The 22,383-nt window shown below is 42.3% G+C and overlaps 1 protein-coding gene and 1 pseudogene across 1 annotated transcript in view; one reads left to right on the top strand and one right to left on the bottom strand.

The window, feature by feature from the left end:
- The first annotated feature begins 6,195 nt into the window (after positions 1 to 6,195).
- Positions 6,196 to 6,608, top strand: LOC106734860 (60S ribosomal protein L23-like; annotated as a pseudogene).
- A 7,367-nt stretch (positions 6,609 to 13,975) lies between these two features.
- GLO1 (glyoxalase I) overlaps positions 13,976 to 22,383 on the bottom strand; it is a 24,434-nt gene continuing 16,026 nt past the window's right edge. The window contains exons 3-6 of the mRNA XM_006148618.3: positions 21,491 to 21,631; positions 19,371 to 19,438; positions 17,799 to 17,888; positions 13,976 to 14,149 (exon numbers count right to left, since the gene is read on the bottom strand). Of these exons, the coding sequence (XP_006148680.1) occupies positions 14,061 to 14,149; positions 17,799 to 17,888; positions 19,371 to 19,438; positions 21,491 to 21,631 (388 nt within the window). The 3' untranslated portion in view covers positions 13,976 to 14,060. The remainder of the gene's footprint in view (positions 14,150 to 17,798; positions 17,889 to 19,370; positions 19,439 to 21,490; positions 21,632 to 22,383) is intronic.

The following is a 22,383-nucleotide window of genomic DNA, read 5'->3' as shown; positions in this document are numbered from 1 at the left end:
CATGTACGCCTTTTTTGAAAATGGGATAGGGACTAACCAAAGGATACCTATTAATTATGTTGGGTGGAGCTGCAGGTGAAAGGCTATGGGATATCAGTGAGGGAACCGAGTAGAGATTTTATAGTGAGTGCATAGAATGAAACCCAAACATCCATGGAGAATATCAATACTTCATGCAACTAGTTCTCAGTGTGGTCCCTGACTAGCAGCATCACCATCACTTGGGAGCTTGTAAGAAATCAAATTCAGGGCCAGCAGATGGCATGGAGGTTAAGGAGCTGGATCCCACATTGCCAACTATGCAATTCAAGTCCTGGACCTGCAGCTTGAAAATCACGCCCTGTGTGTGTGTGTGTGTGTGTGTGTGTGTGTGTGTGTGTGTCCAAAATCCTGTGAGGAGAATGGATTGTGACTATCTCCTCTGGGGGTAATTTCTTTCTTTCTTTCTTTTTTTTTTTTTGAGAGTTTTTTGCTACCGGGCACGTGCACTCGCCAGACATAGAGCGACAGAAAGTGAGAAATCACCCCCCAGGGGGGATGGCCATGCCACAATCCCTTCTCCTCCATTGTCCTCTCAGGATCTTGGGCACGCACGCACATGCACCCGGCATGAGTTTAAGCCACCAGGTCCGGAACGTGAACCGCGGTCAACTACATGGGAATCCAGCAACATAGCCATTACACTAACTGCTGGTTCCGTCTGGGGGTAATTTCTCAACTTCCTTTTCTCTAATTCTCTCTGGCAAGTACACATACCCTATGGCAAAACTTTAAAAAGAAAGAAAAAAAAGTAAATGCTAATTCTTGGGGCAGCAGGTGGGTGGAGGTTAAGTGCTAGATCCCACATGGGCTACAGCACTGTATGAGTCCTGGGCCCAGCAGCTTGAAAATCACACGGTTGTGTGTGTGTGCATACGTGCACAAAATGCAAAGAGGAGACTGAAAGAGAAGGGACTGCAATCTGGGCACCCCCACAGGGGTGATTTCTCACTTTCACTCTCTCTCTCTTTTTGTGGGGAGCACACACACTTATAGCAAAACACTTATAAAAAAAATTAAAAAAAAAAAAAAAAAAAGCAAATTCTGGAGCCCACACCAGACCTCCTGAATCAGAATGTGGTCCAGGCACATGTGATTTGTGGGTTTTTTTGTTGTTTTTTGTTTGTTTGTTTGCTTGGGTTTTTTTGGAGAGGCTTTTGCTATAGGGCATGCGTGCTCACCAGGAAGACAGACAGAGTGAAGAAAGCAAGAAATCACCCCCATGGGGGATGGCCATATCAAAATCCCTTCTCCTCCATTCTCTTCTTGGGATCTTGGGCATGCAAGCATATGTGCCCAGTGTGAGTTTAAGCCACTGAGACTTGAACCGCGGTCAACTACATGGAAGTTCAGCGACATAGCCATTATGCCAACTGCTGGTCCCAGACACATGTGTTTTGACAAAACTTCCAGGTGATTCTGATGCATGTCAAATTTTGAGAACCATCAATTTAGGGGTGAATGTGTCAAACTAATCCTGCAGGTGCTGTAACAGAACTAATAGCCCCACACAGTGTAATTAATATTGCTTTCAAATCGATTTTCTATTTGTCAGTACTCTGCTCTGCTGTTGTGCTTTAGTTTTATGCAGTTTGACTCCAGCCAATGAAGAACTAGACATCAGTGCCTCGTGTCTTTTTTCCAACCCTCTATGTCTCTGTTCAACACACCCTTTGGAGGAGGAAAGAACCTCTTAAAACACTTGTTTATTGCTGTTTTATTGAAATATTCACTTTATATCCAGCAACCTTGCTAAGTTCACTTATTAATTCCTCACCCTCTGTCGATGTACAAGTATCATATTCATGCAGATTCTGGAAGAAGATTCTGGCAGTCTTACTGAACAAGGAAAGTGGGTGGAAATAAAATGCTGAGAAGGTGGGAGAGTATGTCCACAGTGGAACAGGGTGTGTTTTATCTACCCCTGGATTTCACCAGAACCCATCTAGCAGGTGAGGTTAGGAAATCAGGCACAGGGCAAGAGTCCAAAGGCCCGGGAGACCGCCTACTGAAGATGGTCAAGTTGGACAGGTCCTGCACCAGGGCTTCGTTGTCTCCACGTAGAGCACCCCCAGCTACAGGACCACCTCCTTCAGTGTGTACTGTACTACCAAGACATCCCATAGGTCAAGAATGCCCGCATCATGGTAAGCTGGGCGATCACCAGACCATGATAGCTGTGGTCAGCATGGCCTCCTACCCCTTCATCACTGCTTGGAACTGTGTGATCATGAAGTCTGGGCACAAAGGAGCTGACACCATGTACACGGGACCTTCAATTGTTGGAGGGGGAATTTCAAAGATGAACGGGAGAAAGCCTTTCTTTCTTTTCTTTTCTTTTTTTTCTTAAGAGAGATTTTTGTGATAGGGTGCATGTGCTCACCAAAGACAGAGAGAGAAACAGAGAGAAAGTGAGAAATTACCTCCCAGTGGGGATGGCCATAGTGCAATCTCTTCTCCATTCTTCTGGGATTTGAGACACACAAATACGCCCAGTGTGAGTTTCAAGTCTCTGAATCCAAGACTTGAAAACCAGCAGCACAGGTGGAAAAACAACACAGGTGGAAAATCGCAGTCAGCCAAGTAGGAGTCCAGCACCTTAACCATCATGCCACCTGCTGGCCCTGGAAAGCCTTCTTTGAGGGCACATGGTCCAACATCCTCAGAGGTATGTGGGGGAGGGAGCCTTCTGTATATGGAACTGAAGTTATCTAAGTGCATCTATTTCCTCATTAGAAATGGAAACCAAGAGACTCATGTGAAATACTTGTTTTTTGGACTGGTTGTCTTCCTAGCCAGATAATATCTGTAGAGGACTAGAGATGGCTCTAGAAAAATAATTTGTTGTGATAACGTTCACCTTTAGCATCCTGATTCTATGTATATTACTTGGGGGGATGTTGTAGTGTCATTGTGGGTCCTTGGCAAGGCACCTTTACTGCGACTCAGACCTAGAGTTCAGGTGCTGAGGGAACTGATGTGTGTTTAAATATTTAAATATGTCTTCCACTTGTACTTAAGCACTTGCTCCTCTTTTGCACAGCTGAATATTTGCAATGACACATTCTGCTGCAAAACAATAAAAACAAGACAGTGCAAGGGAGTGAGCATGCACAGGAGAGGGGCTATTGGAACAGGGACTTCATGTACGCCTTTTTTGAAAATGGGATAGGGACTAACCAAAGGATACCTATTAATTATGTTGGGTGGAGCTGCAGGTGAAAGGCTATGGGATATCAGTGAGGGAACCGAGTAGAGATTTTATAGTGAGTGCATAGAATGAAACCCAAACATCCATGGAGAATATCAATACTTCATGCAACTAGTTCTCAGTGTGGTCCCTGACTAGCAGCATCACCATCACTTGGGAGCTTGTAAGAAATCAAATTCAGGGCCAGCAGATGGCATGGAGGTTAAGGAGCTGGATCCCACATTGCCAACTATGCAATTCAAGTCCTGGACCTGCAGCTTGAAAATCACGCCCTGTGTGTGTGTGTGTGTGTGTGTGTGTGTGTGTGTGTGTGTCCAAAATCCTGTGAGGAGAATGGATTGTGACTATCTCCTCTGGGGGTAATTTCTTTCTTTCTTTCTTTTTTTTTTTTTGAGAGTTTTTTGCTACCGGGCACGTGCACTCGCCAGACATAGAGCGACAGAAAGTGAGAAATCACCCCCCAGGGGGGATGGCCATGCCACAATCCCTTCTCCTCCATTGTCCTCTCAGGATCTTGGGCACGCACGCACATGCACCCGGCATGAGTTTAAGCCACCAGGTCCGGAACGTGAACCGCGGTCAACTACATGGGAATCCAGCAACATAGCCATTACACTAACTGCTGGTTCCGTCTGGGGGTAATTTCTCAACTTCCTTTTCTCTAATTCTCTCTGGCAAGTACACATACCCTATGGCAAAACTTTAAAAAGAAAGAAAAAAAAGTAAATGCTAATTCTTGGGGCAGCAGGTGGGTGGAGGTTAAGTGCTAGATCCCACATGGGCTACAGCACTGTATGAGTCCTGGGCCCAGCAGCTTGAAAATCACACGGTTGTGTGTGTGTGCATACGTGCACAAAATGCAAAGAGGAGACTGAAAGAGAAGGGACTGCAATCTGGGCACCCCCACAGGGGTGATTTCTCACTTTCACTCTCTCTCTCTTTTTGTGGGGAGCACACACACTTATAGCAAAAATTAAAAAAAAAAAAAAAAAAGCAAATTCTGGAGCCCACACCAGACCTCCTGAATCAGAATGTGGTCCAGGCACATGTGATTTGTGGGTTTTTTTGTTGTTTTTTGTTTGTTTGTTTGCTTGGGTTTTTTTGGAGAGGCTTTTGCTATAGGGCATGCGTGCTCACCAGGAAGACAGACAGAGTGAAGAAAGCAAGAAATCACCCCCATGGGGGATGGCCATATCAAAATCCCTTCTCCTCCATTCTCTTCTTGGGATCTTGGGCATGCAAGCATATGTGCCCAGTGTGAGTTTAAGCCACTGAGACTTGAACCGCGGTCAACTACATGGAAGTTCAGCGACATAGCCATTATGCCAACTGCTGGTCCCAGACACATGTGTTTTGACAAAACTTCCAGGTGATTCTGATGCATGTCAAATTTTGAGAACCATCAATTTAGGGGTGAATGTGTCAAACTAATCCTTCAGGTGCTGTAACAGAACTAATAGCCCCACACAGTGTAATTAATATTGCTTTCAAATCGATTTTCTATTTGTCAGTACTCTGCTCTGCTGTTGTGCTTTAGTTTTATGCAGTTTGACTCCATACAGTGTAACGTCCTCAGGACAGGATTGCGTGCTCCCAGTCATGATGTGCACACACTCCACTAAATCCTTACACCCTGATAGTCACACGGCATCATACTTTAAACTTCTAACTCCCCACCCCCGCATTTCTTCGTAAACCATGCTCCGACTCCATTCAGACAGCTAAACCATGGGCCAGAGATGTTGTAAAGGAAGAAGGCTTTTGACTTTCAAAAATCCAAACTTGGGGACCAGTAAGTGACATAGTGGTTGTGGCGCTGGACTCTCACATGGTCGATTGCAGTTTGTGTCCCAGAACCAGCGGCTTGAAAATCACACTGGGCTCGTGTGCATGCACACCTGACATCCTAGGAGAACAATGGAGGGGAAGGGATTGTGGTGTGGCCATCCCCTCTGGGGGGTGATTTCTCACTTTCTGTTTCTCTCCAGTGAGCACACGTGTCCTATGGCAAAAACCCTTAAAAACAACAACAACAACAAAAATACTAAACTCCGATGCTTTGAATTGTGGGGAGGAGAGTCATGAAGAAGAGCTCCTAGGCCCGGGATGCCCTATGAAGAGGAGTTATCTTCCTCTGCACCGGTGTATTAAGATAAAGAAAAATCACAGAGTCCAGAAAAAAGAGAGGTCTTGGGAACCAGCAGTTGGCGTAATGGCTATGTCGCTGGACTCCCACATAGTCAACCGTGGTTCGCGTCCCGGACCCGGTGGCTTAAAACTCACGCTGGGCGTGTGTGCGTGCTTGCCTAAGATCCCGAGAGGAGAATGGAGAAGGGATTGCAGCGTGACCATCCCCCCTGGGGGGGTGATTTCTCACTTTCTGTCTCTATGTCTCTGTCTGTCTGGAGAGCACACGCGCCCTATAGTGAAAACCTCTCAAAAAAAATAAATAAATAAAAATAAAGAGAGGTCTCATATTTGGGGCCCAAGTAGAGTCCTGGAAACAGCAAGATTACTGAGAAGAAATGGCTATAAGGTGTCTATTAGACAGAACCATCTATAAATCTGAGAGTTCATTTCCCTTGGTCTCATGTGATGCAAAAGCAGCAGAATGATTCAGTGCTCCCTGGGTAAATATTGCAAGTCTTAGCCCCAAACATTTCTCTGTAGGCTAGAAAGAATGAAACTAGAATTAGAAATCTTTTTATCGGGAAGAGTATCCTCCACCATCTGTTGCACGGCGGCTTTCAGCCTCGCTGGGAGTGGTGTCCCTGGGCAACTGGGAGTTGAGCTGGCAGGATCCCCACGTCATTTTAGACCGAGCCGAGAGAGATCACTCTGTGAATATCGCTGATATGGTTGGAGGTGGACTTGTGTGGTCTCCCGCCTTGCCTAAGGAACTCGTTGTAGAAGTTGGAGTCGTCCAAGCCCCTTAATGTTGACATACAGATGGACATGGTGGGTCCTCCGGGGCCAAGTTCCGGATTTCCCTGGGTCTTCCAGTAGGCGCTGTGATCAACTGTGCTGACAACACAGGAGCCAAAAATCTGTATATCATCTCTGTGAAGGGGATCAAGGGACGGCTGAACAGGCTTCCTGCTGCTGGTGTGGGTGACATGGTGATGGCCATGGTCAAGAAAGGCAAACCAGAGCTGGGGAAGAAAGTGCATCCAGCAGTGATAATTTGACAACGAAAGTCATACCAGAGAAAAGATGGCATATTTCTTTATTTGGAAGATAATGCAGGGGTCATAGTAATAAAGGTGAAATGAAAGGTTCTGCCATCACAGGACCAGTGGCACAGGAGTGCGCAGACTCGTGGCCCAGGATTGCATCTAATACTGGCAGCATCGCATGATTCTCCAGTGTGCTTGTTAAAAACAAACACACAAACAAAAAAAACATTAAAAACTATTTGCTACCCCCTGCCAAAAAAAAAAAGAAAGAAATAAAAGAAAAAGAAATCTTTTATCGTTTCAGCAGGTGGTGTGGTGTTTAGGGTGCTGGACTTCCACATGTTCAACTGCGGTTCGAATCCCGGACGTGGCAGCTTGCTTTCTCACTCCCTCACCCACCTCCAACCCCACTCTCTTTGGTGAGTGCATGTGCCCTACAGCAAATTTAAAAAAATAAAACCATGGGACCAGAAGTTAACGTAATGGCTATGTCGCTGAACTCCCATGTAGCCGCCCACGGTTCGAGTCTCAAACCTGGTGGCTTAAACTCACGCCAGGCGCATGTGCGTGCGTGCCCAAGATCCCGAGAGGAGAAAGGAGAAGGGATTGTGGTGTGGCCATCCCCCCTGGGGGGTGATTTCTTGCTTTCTGTCTCTCTGTCTCTCTCTGTCTTTCTGGCGAGCACACGTGCCCTATAGTAAAAACCTCTAAAAAAATTTTTTTTAATTAAATTAAATTAATAATTCTTTAAAAAGTCTGTTTACTCATACCAAAGAGTTTTGGGCAACTTAATATAAAACTATTAAATTAGCATCTTGAATAGAAGTTTGAGTAGCAGACAAAAACACGTTCTGCTAAAATACCTTAGGGCCAAAGCCAGGTGGCATGGTGGCTAAAGTGGCTGGATACCACAGGGCCAACAGTGCAGTTTAAGTGCCAGATCTTGTGGCTTGAAAAACTTGGCCCATGCATGTTTGTGTGCTCAACATCCTGAAAGGAGAAACAGAGAAGGGATTGCAACATGGTCGTACGCCTGGGGTGGGGGGTGCTTTCTCACCCCTCTCTCTTTCGCTATCTCTTTAGCAAGCACTCAGGTTTTGTTTTTTTTTTTTTCTTTCTTTCTTTGGGAGAGTTTTTTGCTATAGGGTGCATGCGCTCACTAGAAAGACAGAGAGAGACAGAGACAGAAAGCAAGAAATCACCCCCAGGGGGGATGGCCGCACCACAATCCCTTCTCCTTCATTCTCCTCTCGGGATATTGGGCACACACGCACACGCGCCCGGCATGAGTTTAAGCCACTGGGTCCAGGACTCGAACCGCGGTCGACTACATAGGAGTCCAATGATAGAGCCATTATGCAAACTGCTGGTCCCAAGCACTCAAGTTCTATAGCTAATTTAAAAGGAAAAATAAAAACACTTTTTTTAAATCAAAAGGTGAAAAAAGTAAATGTTGGTGAAAAAAAGTAAATGTTAGTAAATTAAGCAATATTTCTCTTTCTCTTTCTAGATTTATAAAAGTAATATTTGATTATTTTAGAGAATTTGGAAAATACAGAAAAATAACAAGAAATGAAAATCACTGGTAATCCTAGCAGCCAGGGTTGATTATCACAATTTAGTATTTTTCCTTCCAGCCATTTCTATGTTCTTGTGGTTCTTTTCTAATAAAATTGAGGGCATAATGTACATAAGTGTGCATCTTGCTTTTTTCACTATCTCACGAACACTTCTCTACATCTTTAAATGTACTTTGAAAGCACAATTCAATGATGTTAAAATAGGTAATATTCTATCACTGTGGGTACTGTAAAAGTTAACTATTTTCCAACACGTGGACATTTTTTTTCTACATAAAACGTTGTAAGCTACAAGTTGTATATACTTTAAAAACTAAAAATCTCCAATTATTTTCTAGGAAACAGAACTCCCCAAATACCACAGTATTAACATCTAAAGGGATCTGTGGGGCACGCAGGTGTCTTGGTGAAGATGCTGGATGATACTTGAACTCTGTGGTTCAAGTCCTGGACTGGCAGCTTGAAAATCACACAGGGTGTGTGTGCATGTGTGCACAAAATCCTGAAAGAAAAATGGAAAAGGGATTGTGGTGTGGTTAAGCCTCCCCCACCCCCCCGTGAGTGCACATGCTTTACAGCAATAAATAAAAAATAAAGGGATCTGAACATTTTAGTCTTAGACAATTTGAAACCTATTGCAAAGCTGATGTGTAGTTTGTTAAGTCTATTGAAGTGCCTATTTTATTACAATGACAGCAGTTCTAGGTACTGGCATTTAAAAATCTTCTATAGCCTTTGCTAATCTTGATAGTACTGAACTAATGCAGCAGGAAATCTTTTAACCAACTTATACTTTACCAATTATTGGATTAACCCAATTCACCATTTCCACAGTACAGAAGGGCTGTCCGGGCAGGCTGAATAACTAACTAGCTGGCCAGTCTCTTAGGCACCCGTGCATATCTGCTTCTCCAGATAAACTGCTTGTCAAATCAACTGCATCCTTTACCAACATGTTTGATCCAGTTGCGCTTTTAGCTATGAATTCATTTAATTTAATGAAATATTATATAAAACAATGAGTTTATGTTAAAAGAAAATTGAACATTAGAATGTTCAGACGAGCTCTCAAAGGTAAAAAGAGCTAAAATAAATTTCTGCTGAATTAGAGGCAACAACAAAAAAAGGGTAAATAGAAGGAAAGTGTAAAACTACAGGTTCTCCACTCAGATGCCTTATAAGTACTTTATATTCACACTACAAAGAAACTAGAAGAGGAAATCTAAGACCGGTGGTTTTCAATAGGGCAGTACTGACCTCTAGGGGTTGTTCTGGAAACTTGTGGGGCATTTTCTGTTGGATTTCACTGCTTGTATTGAGGGGATGGTGAGGATGGATGTTAGACATCTGAATGACCTACACAACTATGGGAGGCTCGCTGAGTGTTCGAACACGCTTAAGAAATAAAAAAAAGAAAGCCTGCTTTTCTTTAAAGGAGGTGAAGTATAACTGCCCATCAGGTGTGGGTAACCTCACATACTGAGTTCCTTCCAAACAGTACAGCGTGGAAAGTGGTTTGCAGCGGGAAAACTTGACAAACGCTACCTTGCAGGGTGATTAAGGTTAACATCAACAGTGGTCCATCTTGAACCAGCAGTTAGCATAATGGCTATGTCGCTCGACTCCCACGTAGTCAACTGGTTAGCGTCCCGGACCCGGTGGCTTAAAACTCACTCCGGGCGCATGTGCGTGCGTGCCCAAGATCCCGAGAGGAGAATGGAGGAGGGATTGCTGCGTGACCATCCCCCTGGGGGGTGATTTATCGCTTTCTGTCTCTATGTCTTTGTCTGGTGAGCGCACACGCCCTATAGCGAAAACCTCTCCAAAAACAAACAAACAAACAGTGGTCCATCTTGCTAGTAGGAACCTTTGATCTGATGTGATGAGAAAGGGTCATTTCCTAAAAACCCATAACCTCAGTTTCAGCAGGAGGGGAAAAATCCCAACTGGAAAACACTCTATAAGATATGTAAATCATGAGTATTATTGGCCCAAAGAGAAAAACACTGAAAATGACAGGATGGGAAAGATGGAAGGAATCAGGAGTTCTTGTGGTCTCTGAACTATCAACCCATTTTACAATCTCTGAAGTGCTTGCTACATCAGAGTTGGGTATTTTCGTATTGCCAGCAGCAAGCATCCTTACTGATAGACTCCTCTTCACAAGCAGTTGTGTAGCCAAGGCTTATTCATATCCATTGTGCTGTGAACTGAACGTTTGTGCCCTCCCCAGATCCATGTGGAGGCCTAACCCCCAATGTGAAGGCAGCTGGAGGTGGGGCCTTTGGGAGTTAATTAGGTCATGAGGGTAGAGAGAGCCCTCATGAAAGGGTTTAATTTGTTAAGAAACACAGGAAAGTTTGCAAATATATTCTCCTATTCCAAGGGTTGTAGACTCACTAACTGCAGTGTGGGAAGAGGTTGGGAGCTGGAGGAGAGTGAGAGGAAGGGAATCAATGAGAAAAATAGAGAGCTGGGACATCTGGACGACCCAGAAGTGGAGGACCATCTGTTGATAACAGCGTGTACGGTATCTCTAACTGGACTGGTGTGCAGTGTGATCATGCTGGGAAAACTCATTTTACAAGCTGCATTGATGTACAGTGATTAAATGTACAAAATAAATCTTAAAAATTAAAATACTAAAAAAAAAAAAAAAAAATAGGAAAGGTGATCTCCCTGGACCATGTGAAGACAGAGAGAAGGGCCTTGTCTATAAGCCAGGAAGGGTGCCTTAACTGGACACTGGATCTGATGGGGCCTTGATTTTAGCTTTCTGACCTCCAGACTGAAAAATAAATGTTTGTTAAGCCACTCGGTTTATAGTACTTTTGTTAGAGCAGCCTAAACTAAGATGCTCTTTATGCAAAATATTGGTCAAAATACCGTGTAAGGAAGTCACAAGTGATTCTCTTTCAACCACCAGTTCTTTTTTTTTTTTTTTTTTTTTTTTTTTTTTTGCGGTGTGGGGGAGGTTTTTGCTTTTTCACTATAGGGCACATGCGCTCGCCAGACAGAGACATAGAGACAGAGAGCGAGAAATCACCCCCCAGGGGGGATGGTCACGCCGCGATCCCTTCTCCTCCATTCTCCTCTCAGGATCTTGGGCACACATGCACACGAACCCGGCATGAGTTTTAAGCCACCGGGTCCGGGACGCGAACCGCGCTCGACTACGTGGGAGTCCAACGACAAAGCCATTATGCTAACTGCTGGTTCCCTCCAACCACCAGTTCTTAATTCAAACCACATCTTATTATAACCGAGGCCGTTTTAGCTGCGGGCTCATGGGAGACTTATTCTACAATTGTATCTACAGAACAGTACTCTCACATCACGGAAAACAAAACGTATTTCTTGTGCTCTAGTTCATCCTTTTATATTATCACGTCTCAGATAATTTTGAAGTAAACTGTTCCGTTCCCTAGCAAGGTCTGGTGACATGTAAATGGGAATGAACTTAAGGAAGACACAAGGGTTATCTTTTGGCAAGTCTTACTTTGGGGCTGGGAACTTCTTTAGGTAGTTGGAGCGAGTAGAGTTGGCCTCTCTCCCTGGAAATCAGCTGAAATGACTGCATTTGATTCTAGTAGCCCTCTCGTTTACTAATTCTACTACTCAACATGTGAAACTGGTCTTCATTAGCGCTTATGACTCATCTTCTGATATTGGGCCTTCCTTCTCTCTGCACTTTATCTGTCACAATCCTTTATTCCGCATTTACCTTCCTCTTTCCACCTTTCCCATACTTGATTCACAGACTGTACAGAACTACGTTTATTCCTGGTTCAGAATGATCCTGCGAGCCTTTTCAAATCCTTTCAGTACTCCCTAAAGACAGCCTTTATTATTTTCTTGTAAACAGCATGACGGGCAGAAGTTCACAAATTGAACAGAGTCTTATTTAGCTTTTACTTCAGTCTATAAGTACTGCTCTTTGTTTGAACTGCTCACATAACCCCATCTCATCCAAAAAGGAAATGTGAAGTGCTTCTAGCTATCAGTACAAGCACAAACAGCATGGTCTACCCAAGGTCTTCCACTAGAATCTACAGAAAATTTAAATGCAGTTCACCCACAGACTGCATGTTTTTATTTTCTAGGCCATCTGATAATTTCAAAATCACATGGGATTAGAAAAAAAAAAAAATCCATGGGGCCAGCTGATGGCATAATGGTTATGTTGCTGTACTCACAGTTTGTGCTTCAGACCCAACGGCTTAAAACTTATGTTAGGTGAGTGTGCATGTGTGCCCAAAATCCTGAGAGGGGAGTAGAGAAGGGATTGCGGCGTGGCCCTACCCCTGAAGGGTGATTTCCTGCTTTCTGTCTCTGTCTCTCCAGTGAGTACAAGAGCCATACAGGAAAAGTCTCTCTTAAAAAAAAAAATTCCATGAAATGTCAATCACGGTGAGAAAGACAGTACACTGAGCTGATTTCTGATAACTATGTCTTGTTATCATTCAACATAATTTATCGGAAGTGATTACTGGCATCATGAAGACCTCAGGGTAGGGAAGACTCTTCACAAATAATACGGATTGAGTACCCTTCATCTGTAATGCTTGGGAACACAAGTGTTTCAGATTTTTATATATTTGCATATACACAATGAGGTAGCTTGGAGATGGGGCCCAGGTCTAAACACAAATTCATTTATGTTTCATATCTGCTTGATACACAGCCTGAAGGTAATTTTATACAGTATTTTGTATTGAAGCGTTTAGACTGTGACCCATCACATCAGGTCAGGAGTGGAATTTTCTAACTGCAGCAGCATGTCAGTGCTGATCAAGTCTCAGATTCTGGACGTTTTGCATTGGAGATTTCCGGATGAGGGGTGTTCAACCTGTATAAACATCACTTGTGCAGGAATAACTTGGTGCCCCTACAGCAGTGTTGTGTTGTAGATTTTTTCCCTCTTGCTTCTCCCCTCACTTTGGTACCCAGACCTGAGAGCCAAGAGTACAGTGCTCAAGTTCACTGAAGGTTTTTACAAGAGACTAGCGGAGGAGGCATTCTGAGACACTGGTTTTGAGATATAATCTAAATGCTAAAAATGACAATGAGATCTTAAGGATTTGAGCCCCTTTTTTTAAAAAAAGGAATTATTGTTATTTTAATTTGCTATAGGGCACGTGTGCTCACCAGAAAGAGACAGGAAGAGGGAGGAAGGGAGGAACACTCAGAGAGAGAAAGAGAGAGAGAAAAAGAGAAAGTGAAAAGCAAGCCACCAGGTCTAGGATTCAAACCACGGTCAGTCATGTGGGAGTCCAGCGCCTTCACCACCATGCCAACTGCTGGCCCCACTGGAGTCTATTTAAAGTTATTTCACGTCGAGTCTGCCTTCTTTCCATAGGACCGTTGGGAGTACCGCGAGAAAGTGTGCTATGGCCTAGCAGCCCAGGGTCTGGGCACCCAGTAGACATCATTCACGCCTTCCTCCAGCTTCTCAAATAAATGAGGTTAGTCCTTGAACTTTGAAACTATTTTTTAAAATAAAAAGAAATCAGTTTTTCTCTCAGTATCCTTGTCAGCATGATTCTGAATTGCTCTCAAGAGTGCATTCTCTTTTGTAAAATAAACACTTTATATTGTTTGAAGTACACATGGAATTTCATTTTTGTTCAATGTTCTTTTTCTATTGGGAAGAATTATTTCTGAGAGGTTAAAACCCCAGAAGATAACTACAACAAAGATAAGTTAAATGGTTTTTTATGAAAATGATGATTCAAAGACAGACTTGAAGGAAAGTAATATTTAAGAGCTAGAAGAAAGGATATATAGCCTCTGAAGGGAACTGTTCTAATTATTACCTAAAAAGCAAAGTTAGACAACTACAGTCAAGGACATAAGGAAAAGCACTATTTAAAACCAGAATGACTGAACGGGAGGGAAAAAAAAACAGCCAGAAGAGGAAAGGGAAATGTCTCAATTCGAATTAGACAAGATCCATTAGTCCGAAATGCTTCTGGTTTCTGAATTATCTTGACTCACACACTGTTTATTTTTTATTTGTCTTCACTGACTTCGTAAAGGAACATTCCCACAGAATTAAGTAATTGTTATCATTTTGTTAGGATTCAAAATTTCAATCCAGTAGCCATCAGGATCTTGAATAAATGCCAGGCCTTTCATTTTACCTGTAAAATAAACAATTTCATGATTGAAAAGACTAAGGAAAAAATTAAAACCTTAAAAACAAAGAAATTTCGTTAAATCAATTGAATCTCATTTTAATGAGGTACATGTTGTTGACAGTTTTACTTTTTAAAAATCCTGTATTGTCAGTGTTGCCCAAATGCCTGTTCTTCATAATGACTAAAATGCTATCTTCCACACATAACTAGAGACCAGCCTTCCTAAAGTAAACTGTGGGACTGGCATCATTTTTTAGGTATCAGGTATTTACCTCACCTTCATGATACTATTCCATGTCTCTAGTTCATTAATCCCAGAAATCGTCTTATTTTAAAGATGAACAAGGAAATGGAGAGGTACTCAAGGGAGCGGTAACATGGCTTACCCACACAACCAAAAGACACAGACTCTTGGGTCATCCAAATGCTTTAAAACTACAGTGGGTAAAACAAGTCCTGCCAATCAGATTCTTCTTCCCAGGAATTCATATCTGGGTTTGAGAGGCTAATATGCCTGAGTTGCTTACTAAAATGAAAAAATGTGACCTCAGATATTTATTTTGGGATCAAGATACTGAAGTGGTGGGAACCAGCAGTTAGCGTAATGGCTATGTCGCTGGACTCCCATGTAGTCGACCGCGGTTCACGTCCCGGACCCAGTGGCTTAAAACTCACGCCGGGCGCGTGTGCGTGCGTGCCCAAGATCCTGAGAGGAGACTGGAGGAGAAGGGATTGCGGCGTGACCATCCCCCCTGGGGGGTGAGTTCTCACTTTCTGTCTCTATGTCTCTCTCTGTCTGGCGAGCGCATGCGCCCTATAGCGAAAACCTCTCAAAAAAAAAAAAAAAAAAAACAAGATGCTGAATTGGCTTGACTCCTGTCTTTGGCTTTTTTCCCCCCAAGATTAACCCCAGAAGAACACAGTGAAAAAGGGTGGGTGTGGGGGGAAGAACAACCCCAGGTGGTCGAGGGAAGACAGATGGAGAGAGCAATGAGTGAGGAGCGCGTGGGGCAGCGGTTTTAACCTTGCGTGTGTGGGGGCTGGCCCAGAGGCAGTGCACCATGGCTGCAGGAGAATTTATGGAAGTTTTGCTTTTGTTTCCCCCACAGAGCCTTAGCCATCGACACCTGCCCTCTCACTTGTTGGGGGGCCCAAATCAATGGTTCAAATGCCCTTGGTAGCAAATAAGACTTATGCTTAGGAAGAACTGAGCAAACTGTGGGACTGGCATCAATTTTTAGGTATCAGGTATTTACCTCACCTTCATGATACTATTCCATGTCTCTAGTTCAAAAGATGTTACATGAGATATATGAAGAGGTCAAATACTTTTGATATATTTATTGTTATTTAAAAAAAAGCCAAAGAAATGCAATATCAATAAGACCCCAGTCTAGGTATTAGTAACATAATGGAAGAGAGGGAAGCAAGTTCTCATTGGAGAGAAGATGTGAATATTAAATATTATATTTTATTTTATTATTTTTTTGGCTATTTTTTTTTAAAGAAGTTTTTGCTATAGGGAACATGTGCTCGCCAGAAAGACAGAGAGAAACAAGAGACAGAAAGCGAGAAATCACCCCCCAGGGAGGATGGCCACGCCACAATCCTTTCTTCTCCATTTTCCTGTCAGGATCTTGGGCAAGCACACACATGTGCTTGGCATGAGTTTAAGCCACCAGGTCCGGGACTCAAACTGCAGTCGACTACATGGGAGTCCAGTGACATAGCTATTACGCCAACTGCTTGTCCCAAATATTAAGTATTTTAATAAGAGAAAATGAAAATATAACAGCAAAATGTTTTAAATTAAAATTGACATAATAAATGATGTCAGCAAAACCAGATCTAAGTAAAATAACTACAATACAATTAAATCCAATAAAATCTAGATACATGTTATCTCATGAGACATACCTTAAAACATAAAGACATAGAAAGGTTGTGAAGAATGAAAACAAGGGCCAGAATGCCAGACCTGGAAGCTTAAGAAACATGCCAGGCACAGGTGTGTGCATGCCCAAAATCCAAAAGGAAAGAGAAACAAAGAAGAGATTGCAACAAAGGAGAGAGAAAGGGAGAAGGAACAGCAACATGACCAGGCCTCATGGGGAGGGGGTTTCTTTTCTCTGGCGAGTGCATGCACACTCTAACAACAACAAAAAGGCAAAAAGGAAAAAGCAGATTGAAAAAAAATCAGGACTGACTTCATTGCCTGCTAGTTAAGGAGCTGGATCCCACATGGCACACTATGGTTTGAATCCCAGTCCCAGTGGCTTGAAAAACATGCTGGGTGTGTATGCTCCAAATCCCAACAGGATGGAGAAATGGAAGAGAAAGAATTGTGGAGTGACCACCCATCACTGGGAGGTTCTTTCTTCCTCTCTCTCTCTGTGTCTCTCTGGCAAACACATGTACCCTCTGGCAATTTTTTTAAAAATGAAAGAAAGAAAAAGAAATATTGAGCAATTATTAACTAAAGAGAACTAGTGGAGACATTAATATTAGATAAAACGGACTTTAAAGAACTTACTTTTGGGGGACCAGCAGTTAGCGTAATGGCTATGTCGCTGGACTCCCATGTAGTTGACCGCGGTTCGAGTCCTGGACCCGGTGGCTTAAATTCACGCTGGGCGTGTGCGTGTTGTTGCCCAAGATGAGAATGGAGGAGAGGGGATTGCGGCGTGACCATCCCCACTGGGGGGTGATTTCTCGTGTTCTATCTCTCTCTGGCTGGTGAGCGCACTTGCCCTATAGCAAAAACCTTTCAAAAAAAAAAAAAAAAAGTAAAAGAACTTACTTTTGGAACCAGCAGTTAGCATAATGGCTGTGGCGGCGGACTCCTATGTAGTTGACCGCGGTCCAAGTCCCAGACCTGGTGGCTTTAAACTCATGCCGGACGCATGTGTGTGTGTGCCCAAGATCCCGAGAGGAAAATGGAGAAGGGATTGTGACGTGGCCATCCCCCCTGGGGGGTGATTTCTCGCTTTCTGTCTCTCTGTCTCTGTCTTTCCGGCGAGCATATGCTCCCTATATCAAAAACCTCTCAAAAAAAAAAAATAAATAAATAAAGGACTTATTTTCGAGTGGTCAGATTCAGCGACCACTGCAGTGAAAGCTGGTGGTCAATGAAAGAATATGGTAGGGCTACGGTATGAAAAAGGGAGCCCAGGCTTTTGGTGTTCTCCAGGTCCTTGCCCAGTTCCTTGTAAAGCCACCCTAGCTCCTGTCTTTCATTTCCCTAAGATACCCAGGAACTCTAATAACTTCTCTCCTTTTTTTTGGAGCGGTTTTTGCTATACGTGTGTGTGCTCGCCAGAAAGACAGAGAGAGACAGAGAGACAGAAAGCGAGAAATCACCCCCCAGGGGGATGGCCACGCCACAATCCCTTCTCCTCCATTCTCCTCTCGGGATCTTGGGCACGCACGCACACGGGCCTGGCGTGAGTTTAAGCCACTGGGCCTGGGACTCGAACCATGGTCGAGTACGTGGGAGTCCTGCGACATAGCCGTTACACTGACTGCTGACCCCTCCCTTCTTTTAAGCTGATTTGCAATCAAAAGAATTTTACTTTATTAGTGCTCTCTACAGGTGCTTAGTAAATACTATTTAATTAAATTAAGGCCTAAACACAATAAGTAGTGGACTTACCATCATCAGGTTTCTTGACAAATTTGACCCCTAGCTGTTCAAATCTTGCACAAGCACCATGTACATCTGGAACAGCAATTCCAATGTGACCTTAGGTGATATCCCCAAAAAAAGGCAGAGAGAAGGAAAAAACAGTTATAGCAGAATACCCAAGTAACACAACTGTCTTCTAAAACTTGTTTCAATGAATATGATTCTAACTGGCTGGGTATAATGAATTAATTAGTTGCTCTGAATTTTAAGTTAAATAAACTAATATTGATGTATATATATAACTGTATATACATATAAGAATAATCTACAAAAATGTAATCATTTACTCAATAGTTTTGTTTTGGCTCCAGCAGGTAGTGTAGTGGTTAAGGCACTGGATTCCCACATGGCTGACCATGGTTCGACTCCCAGACCCAAAAGCTTGAAAACCATGCTGGGTTCATGTACATGGATGTCCCAAAACCAAGAGGAGACTGAAGAAGGGATTATGGCATGGAGAAGTGATTTTTCACTTTCCTCTCTTTGTCTCTCTCCAGTGAGCACATGTCCTTATGGTAAAAACCTTAAAAAAAAAAAAAAAAAAAAGTTTGTTGTTGGTACTATATAGTAGCCAATTAAAAAGTCTGTACTCCAAAGGCTGGCAGGTGGCAGCATGGTGGTTGGGATGCTGGACTCCTACATGGCCAACTGCAGTTCAACTCCTGGATCTGGCGGCTTGCTTTTTCACTTTCTCTGTCTGTCTGTCTGTCTCTCAGACCTGGTAGCTTGTTTTCTCACTTTCTTACCCCACCCCCCATCACCACATCTTTTTCTGGTGAGTATGTGTGACCTATAGAAAAAATAAAAAAAAAAAAAAAAAAAAGATAATAAAATTAAATAAATAATTCTTGGGGGAAAAAAAATGTCTGTAATCCAGGGCCAGAAGGTGACATGATGGTTAAGGCGCTGGACTCCCACATGGCTAACTGCAGTTCGAGTCCTGGCGCCTTGCTTTCTCACTGTCTCTCTGACTGGTCAAATTTAATGAAGTAAATAAAATAAATAAATAAATAAATAAAATTAAATAAATAATTCTTAAAAGAAAGTCTATAATCTTGTAATCGTAACAGAGATTTTGGATCAAAGCAGAAATGTATGTTAGCAAAAATTAGGATTATTAGCAGCATAGGGCTTTTTAAAAAAAATTATACTGAAAATATAGGGGAGTATCTTCAAGTTTGTGGAAATGCATATTCTGAAAAAACTACATGTGGATTTTAAAATAATTTGCACCAAAATAAAATTCATACTTTAACTCCATTTCCCATAAACTTTCTGAAGTATTTCCATATAATACTGCAACTAAAAGGTAAAAATCAATGTGAGAGAGTCAATGTAAAGCTTTGACTGAAACTCTGACATTAAATTCCTATGTAAGATTATGTGTGACTGAAAATAACCATATTTCCAATAAACTGACTATACTTAATAATGTTAATTATGCCATTAGTATCTTATAGACTTATTATAATCACAATATATACACAAAGCAAAAATCACATAAATCCATATGCATTAACTATAAATTGGCAAACGTACCAAAACCTCGAGGGTCTGAATTGCCATTGTGGTAATTCTGGGTCTTATCATCTTCAGTACCCCAATTGCTACAAAAGGAGAGAAAACATAAGTACGAGTTGTAAATATAAATACAAGAAAATATAACTACAAGTTTATCTGTCCTATAGAACAGATACTCTGAGAAGAAAGTTGCAACACTCTGTTTTTGGAATCTAACCATGTATATGTGCTACTTCACACACTTAGCTTAACCCCTGTAGGGTCACTATTTTCAACTCCAGAAAGGGCGAATGGGCAAAGTACAATTTCAATGAGACTAAGACAATAAAAGCCAGGCAGTGGATAAAACAAACAAATATAAGAATGGCAACTCTCAGATACTGTTCTAAGTATTTTGTATTTTATTAGACCATCAATACAGCTCTAGGGGCTAGATATGAATAGCTCCATAGTATAGAGGAGACTGACACTGACACTTAGGGAGGTGATAAAACTCATTCAGGGTCACAGAACTAGCATCAGAGCCAAAGCTCATGTCTCAATTTGTCTGATTCCAAAACTCTGAATCAAGAGACACATAAGAACCACACACCCTGAAATAAATGCTCTTTGGCTAGTTGTTTTTTTTTTTTTTTTTTGGAGAGATTTTCACTGTAGGGCGCGTGCGCTCGCCAGACAGACAGAGAGAGACATAGAGACAGAAAGCGAGAAATCACCCCCCAGGGGGGATGGTCACGCTGCAATCCCTTCTCCTCCATTCTCCTCTCGGGATCTTGGGCATGCACGCACACGCGCCCGGCGTGAGTTTTAAGCCACCGGGTCCGGGACATGAACCGCGGTCGACTACGTGGGAGTCCAGCGACATATCCATTACGCTAACTGCTGGTTCCTATCTTTTGCTAGTTGCTAAAAGAGCGTAGAGAAACAACATAAATTAATAAGGAAGAAAAGGGAACACCTATTTCTGTATTTTTAAATATTGAAATTACAAATATAACTTAAAATTTGAATGTTAATTACTACAATATGGTTTGATGACTTTTTAAAGAAATACATGAAACATTTCTTGGTCAAAAATGCAGCAAAATATAAAAAGAATGAAATTTTGAATGCTAGCGGACTTTAGCTATAGTACCTAAACATTAGTAAGGTAGGGTTTGGCAAATATCTTGCCATTTCAGGGTCATAAATTCTCTATCTAAAAGATAAATCATCTCACTTGCCTTACCTATGGTATAAGAACAATATACAAACTACAAGATCCATGTAGAAACACTTAAGCATACAGTTACACGTGAAAAATTAGGAGGCAGACCCTGTTTGAATTAAAGCAATAAGCTAAACAAACGAAAAAAGATTTTTAAAAAGTCATCTTAAAAAATACAGAATAGGGGGGCCAGCAGTTGGCGTAATGGCTATGTCACTGCACTCCCATGTAGCTGGCCACGGTTCGAATCCTGGACCCGGTAGCTTAAACTCATGCCAGGCACATGTATATGTGTGCCCAGGATCCTGAGAAGAGAAGTGAGAAGGAATTGTGGCGTGGCCATCCTCCCTGGGGGGTGATTTCTCACTTTTTGTCTCTCTCCGTCTTTCTGGTGCGTGCACACACCTTATAGCAAAAACTTTTCAAAAAAAAAAAAAATACGGAATAGGCCAGCCACCGGTATGGTGGCTAAGGCAGCTGGATCCCACACGGCCGACTGCACGCTGGAGTTCTAGACCAGGCAGTTTAAAAATAGACCGGGCACTTACACATGAGTCTATAAACTCCTGAGAAGAGAATGGAAAAGGGATTGCTGCACGGTCATCGCCTGTGGGGAGTAATTCCTCACTTTCCCTCCCTCTTTCTCTCTCCAGTGAGTGCATACGCCCTCTAGCACAAGGCAGGGGTCAGCAGGTGGCATGGTGATAAGGCAATGGACATTCCCACATGGCAGACCAAGCTTCGAGTCCTAGACCTGGTGGCTTGCTTTTTCACTTTCCCTCTCTTTCTCTTTGTGTGTCTCTCTCTGGTCAAATTAAAATAAATGAATGAATAAGTAAAAATTAAATAAATAATTATTTAAAAACAAAACCACCCCCCCCTCTCTCTCTATATATATATACACACACACACATAAAAAATTCATACTCACTGTGTCAGTTCAAGTGTAGCTTTTCTGGAAAATACCCAAGCTACTTTTTCATCTCTGTTTTGGGGGATATCATTTTTATCTTCATAAGCCAAGAAATAAAGTGAAAATTTCATAGTAGGAAAATCAAATTTTTGGAGTAACCTGAAATTAAAAAAACAATACTCCTGAATCATTAACAAAATAATAGGCAGATTAATACCAAAGTCAACATAACTTAGTATTCAAGTTCTACTTAGAAAAAGAGCTATATGTAGTGAGGCTATTTTAATGGAAAAAGCGGGAGAAAAATGAATAAAAAAAAGCATTCAAGAAAATCCTATTCACCTATAAATATCAAGAAGTACAAAAATGAAAAATTTTGGAATCTGTCGATTCTTCAAATATAGTAAAATTCACTTGAAATTATGGTGCTTGTTTATAACTGGAAAGATAATTTCAAAAGGGAATATTGTTTACTTTTAGGGAAAAGTATAATGTACTACTGTGTGGTTCTTTCACATATATATGCCATTCACTTAAATATGTTTATTGAGTTCTTACTATGGCAAAACTTCTAGGAAAGGAAATTGGGGAGAGATGGTAAGAGAGAAGGGAAAAGGACAGGTTACTATAATAGAAGACATGAATGTCAATAGTAAGACAATTAAGAGTGTCAAATGCTGTGGACAGCCAAACGCGATCGAGCTCAGACCAGCCAGGAGCTATGGCGAAGTCCCATGAGAGCAGCTGCAGGAATGGGCAGCACACTGGATGCACTGGACTGGGAACAAGAGAATGGAAGGTGAGTGAGTTGACTCTCAGCAAGAGCATTTACCACTACAGATGGTGGGTGACAGCGGGAAGGTGGTCCAGAGAGCAGAGGGCCACAGACACTCCCTTTACAGGCTGAAGGG

Source organism: Tupaia chinensis, unplaced genomic scaffold (genome assembly GCF_000334495.1).
Source record: "Tupaia chinensis unplaced genomic scaffold, TupChi_1.0 Scaffold000238_1, whole genome shotgun sequence".
Lineage (NCBI taxonomy): Eukaryota > Metazoa > Chordata > Mammalia > Scandentia > Tupaiidae > Tupaia > Tupaia belangeri.
The sequence above is the reverse complement of the archived record's forward strand: the minus strand, read 5'-3'. Positions and strand labels throughout refer to the sequence as shown.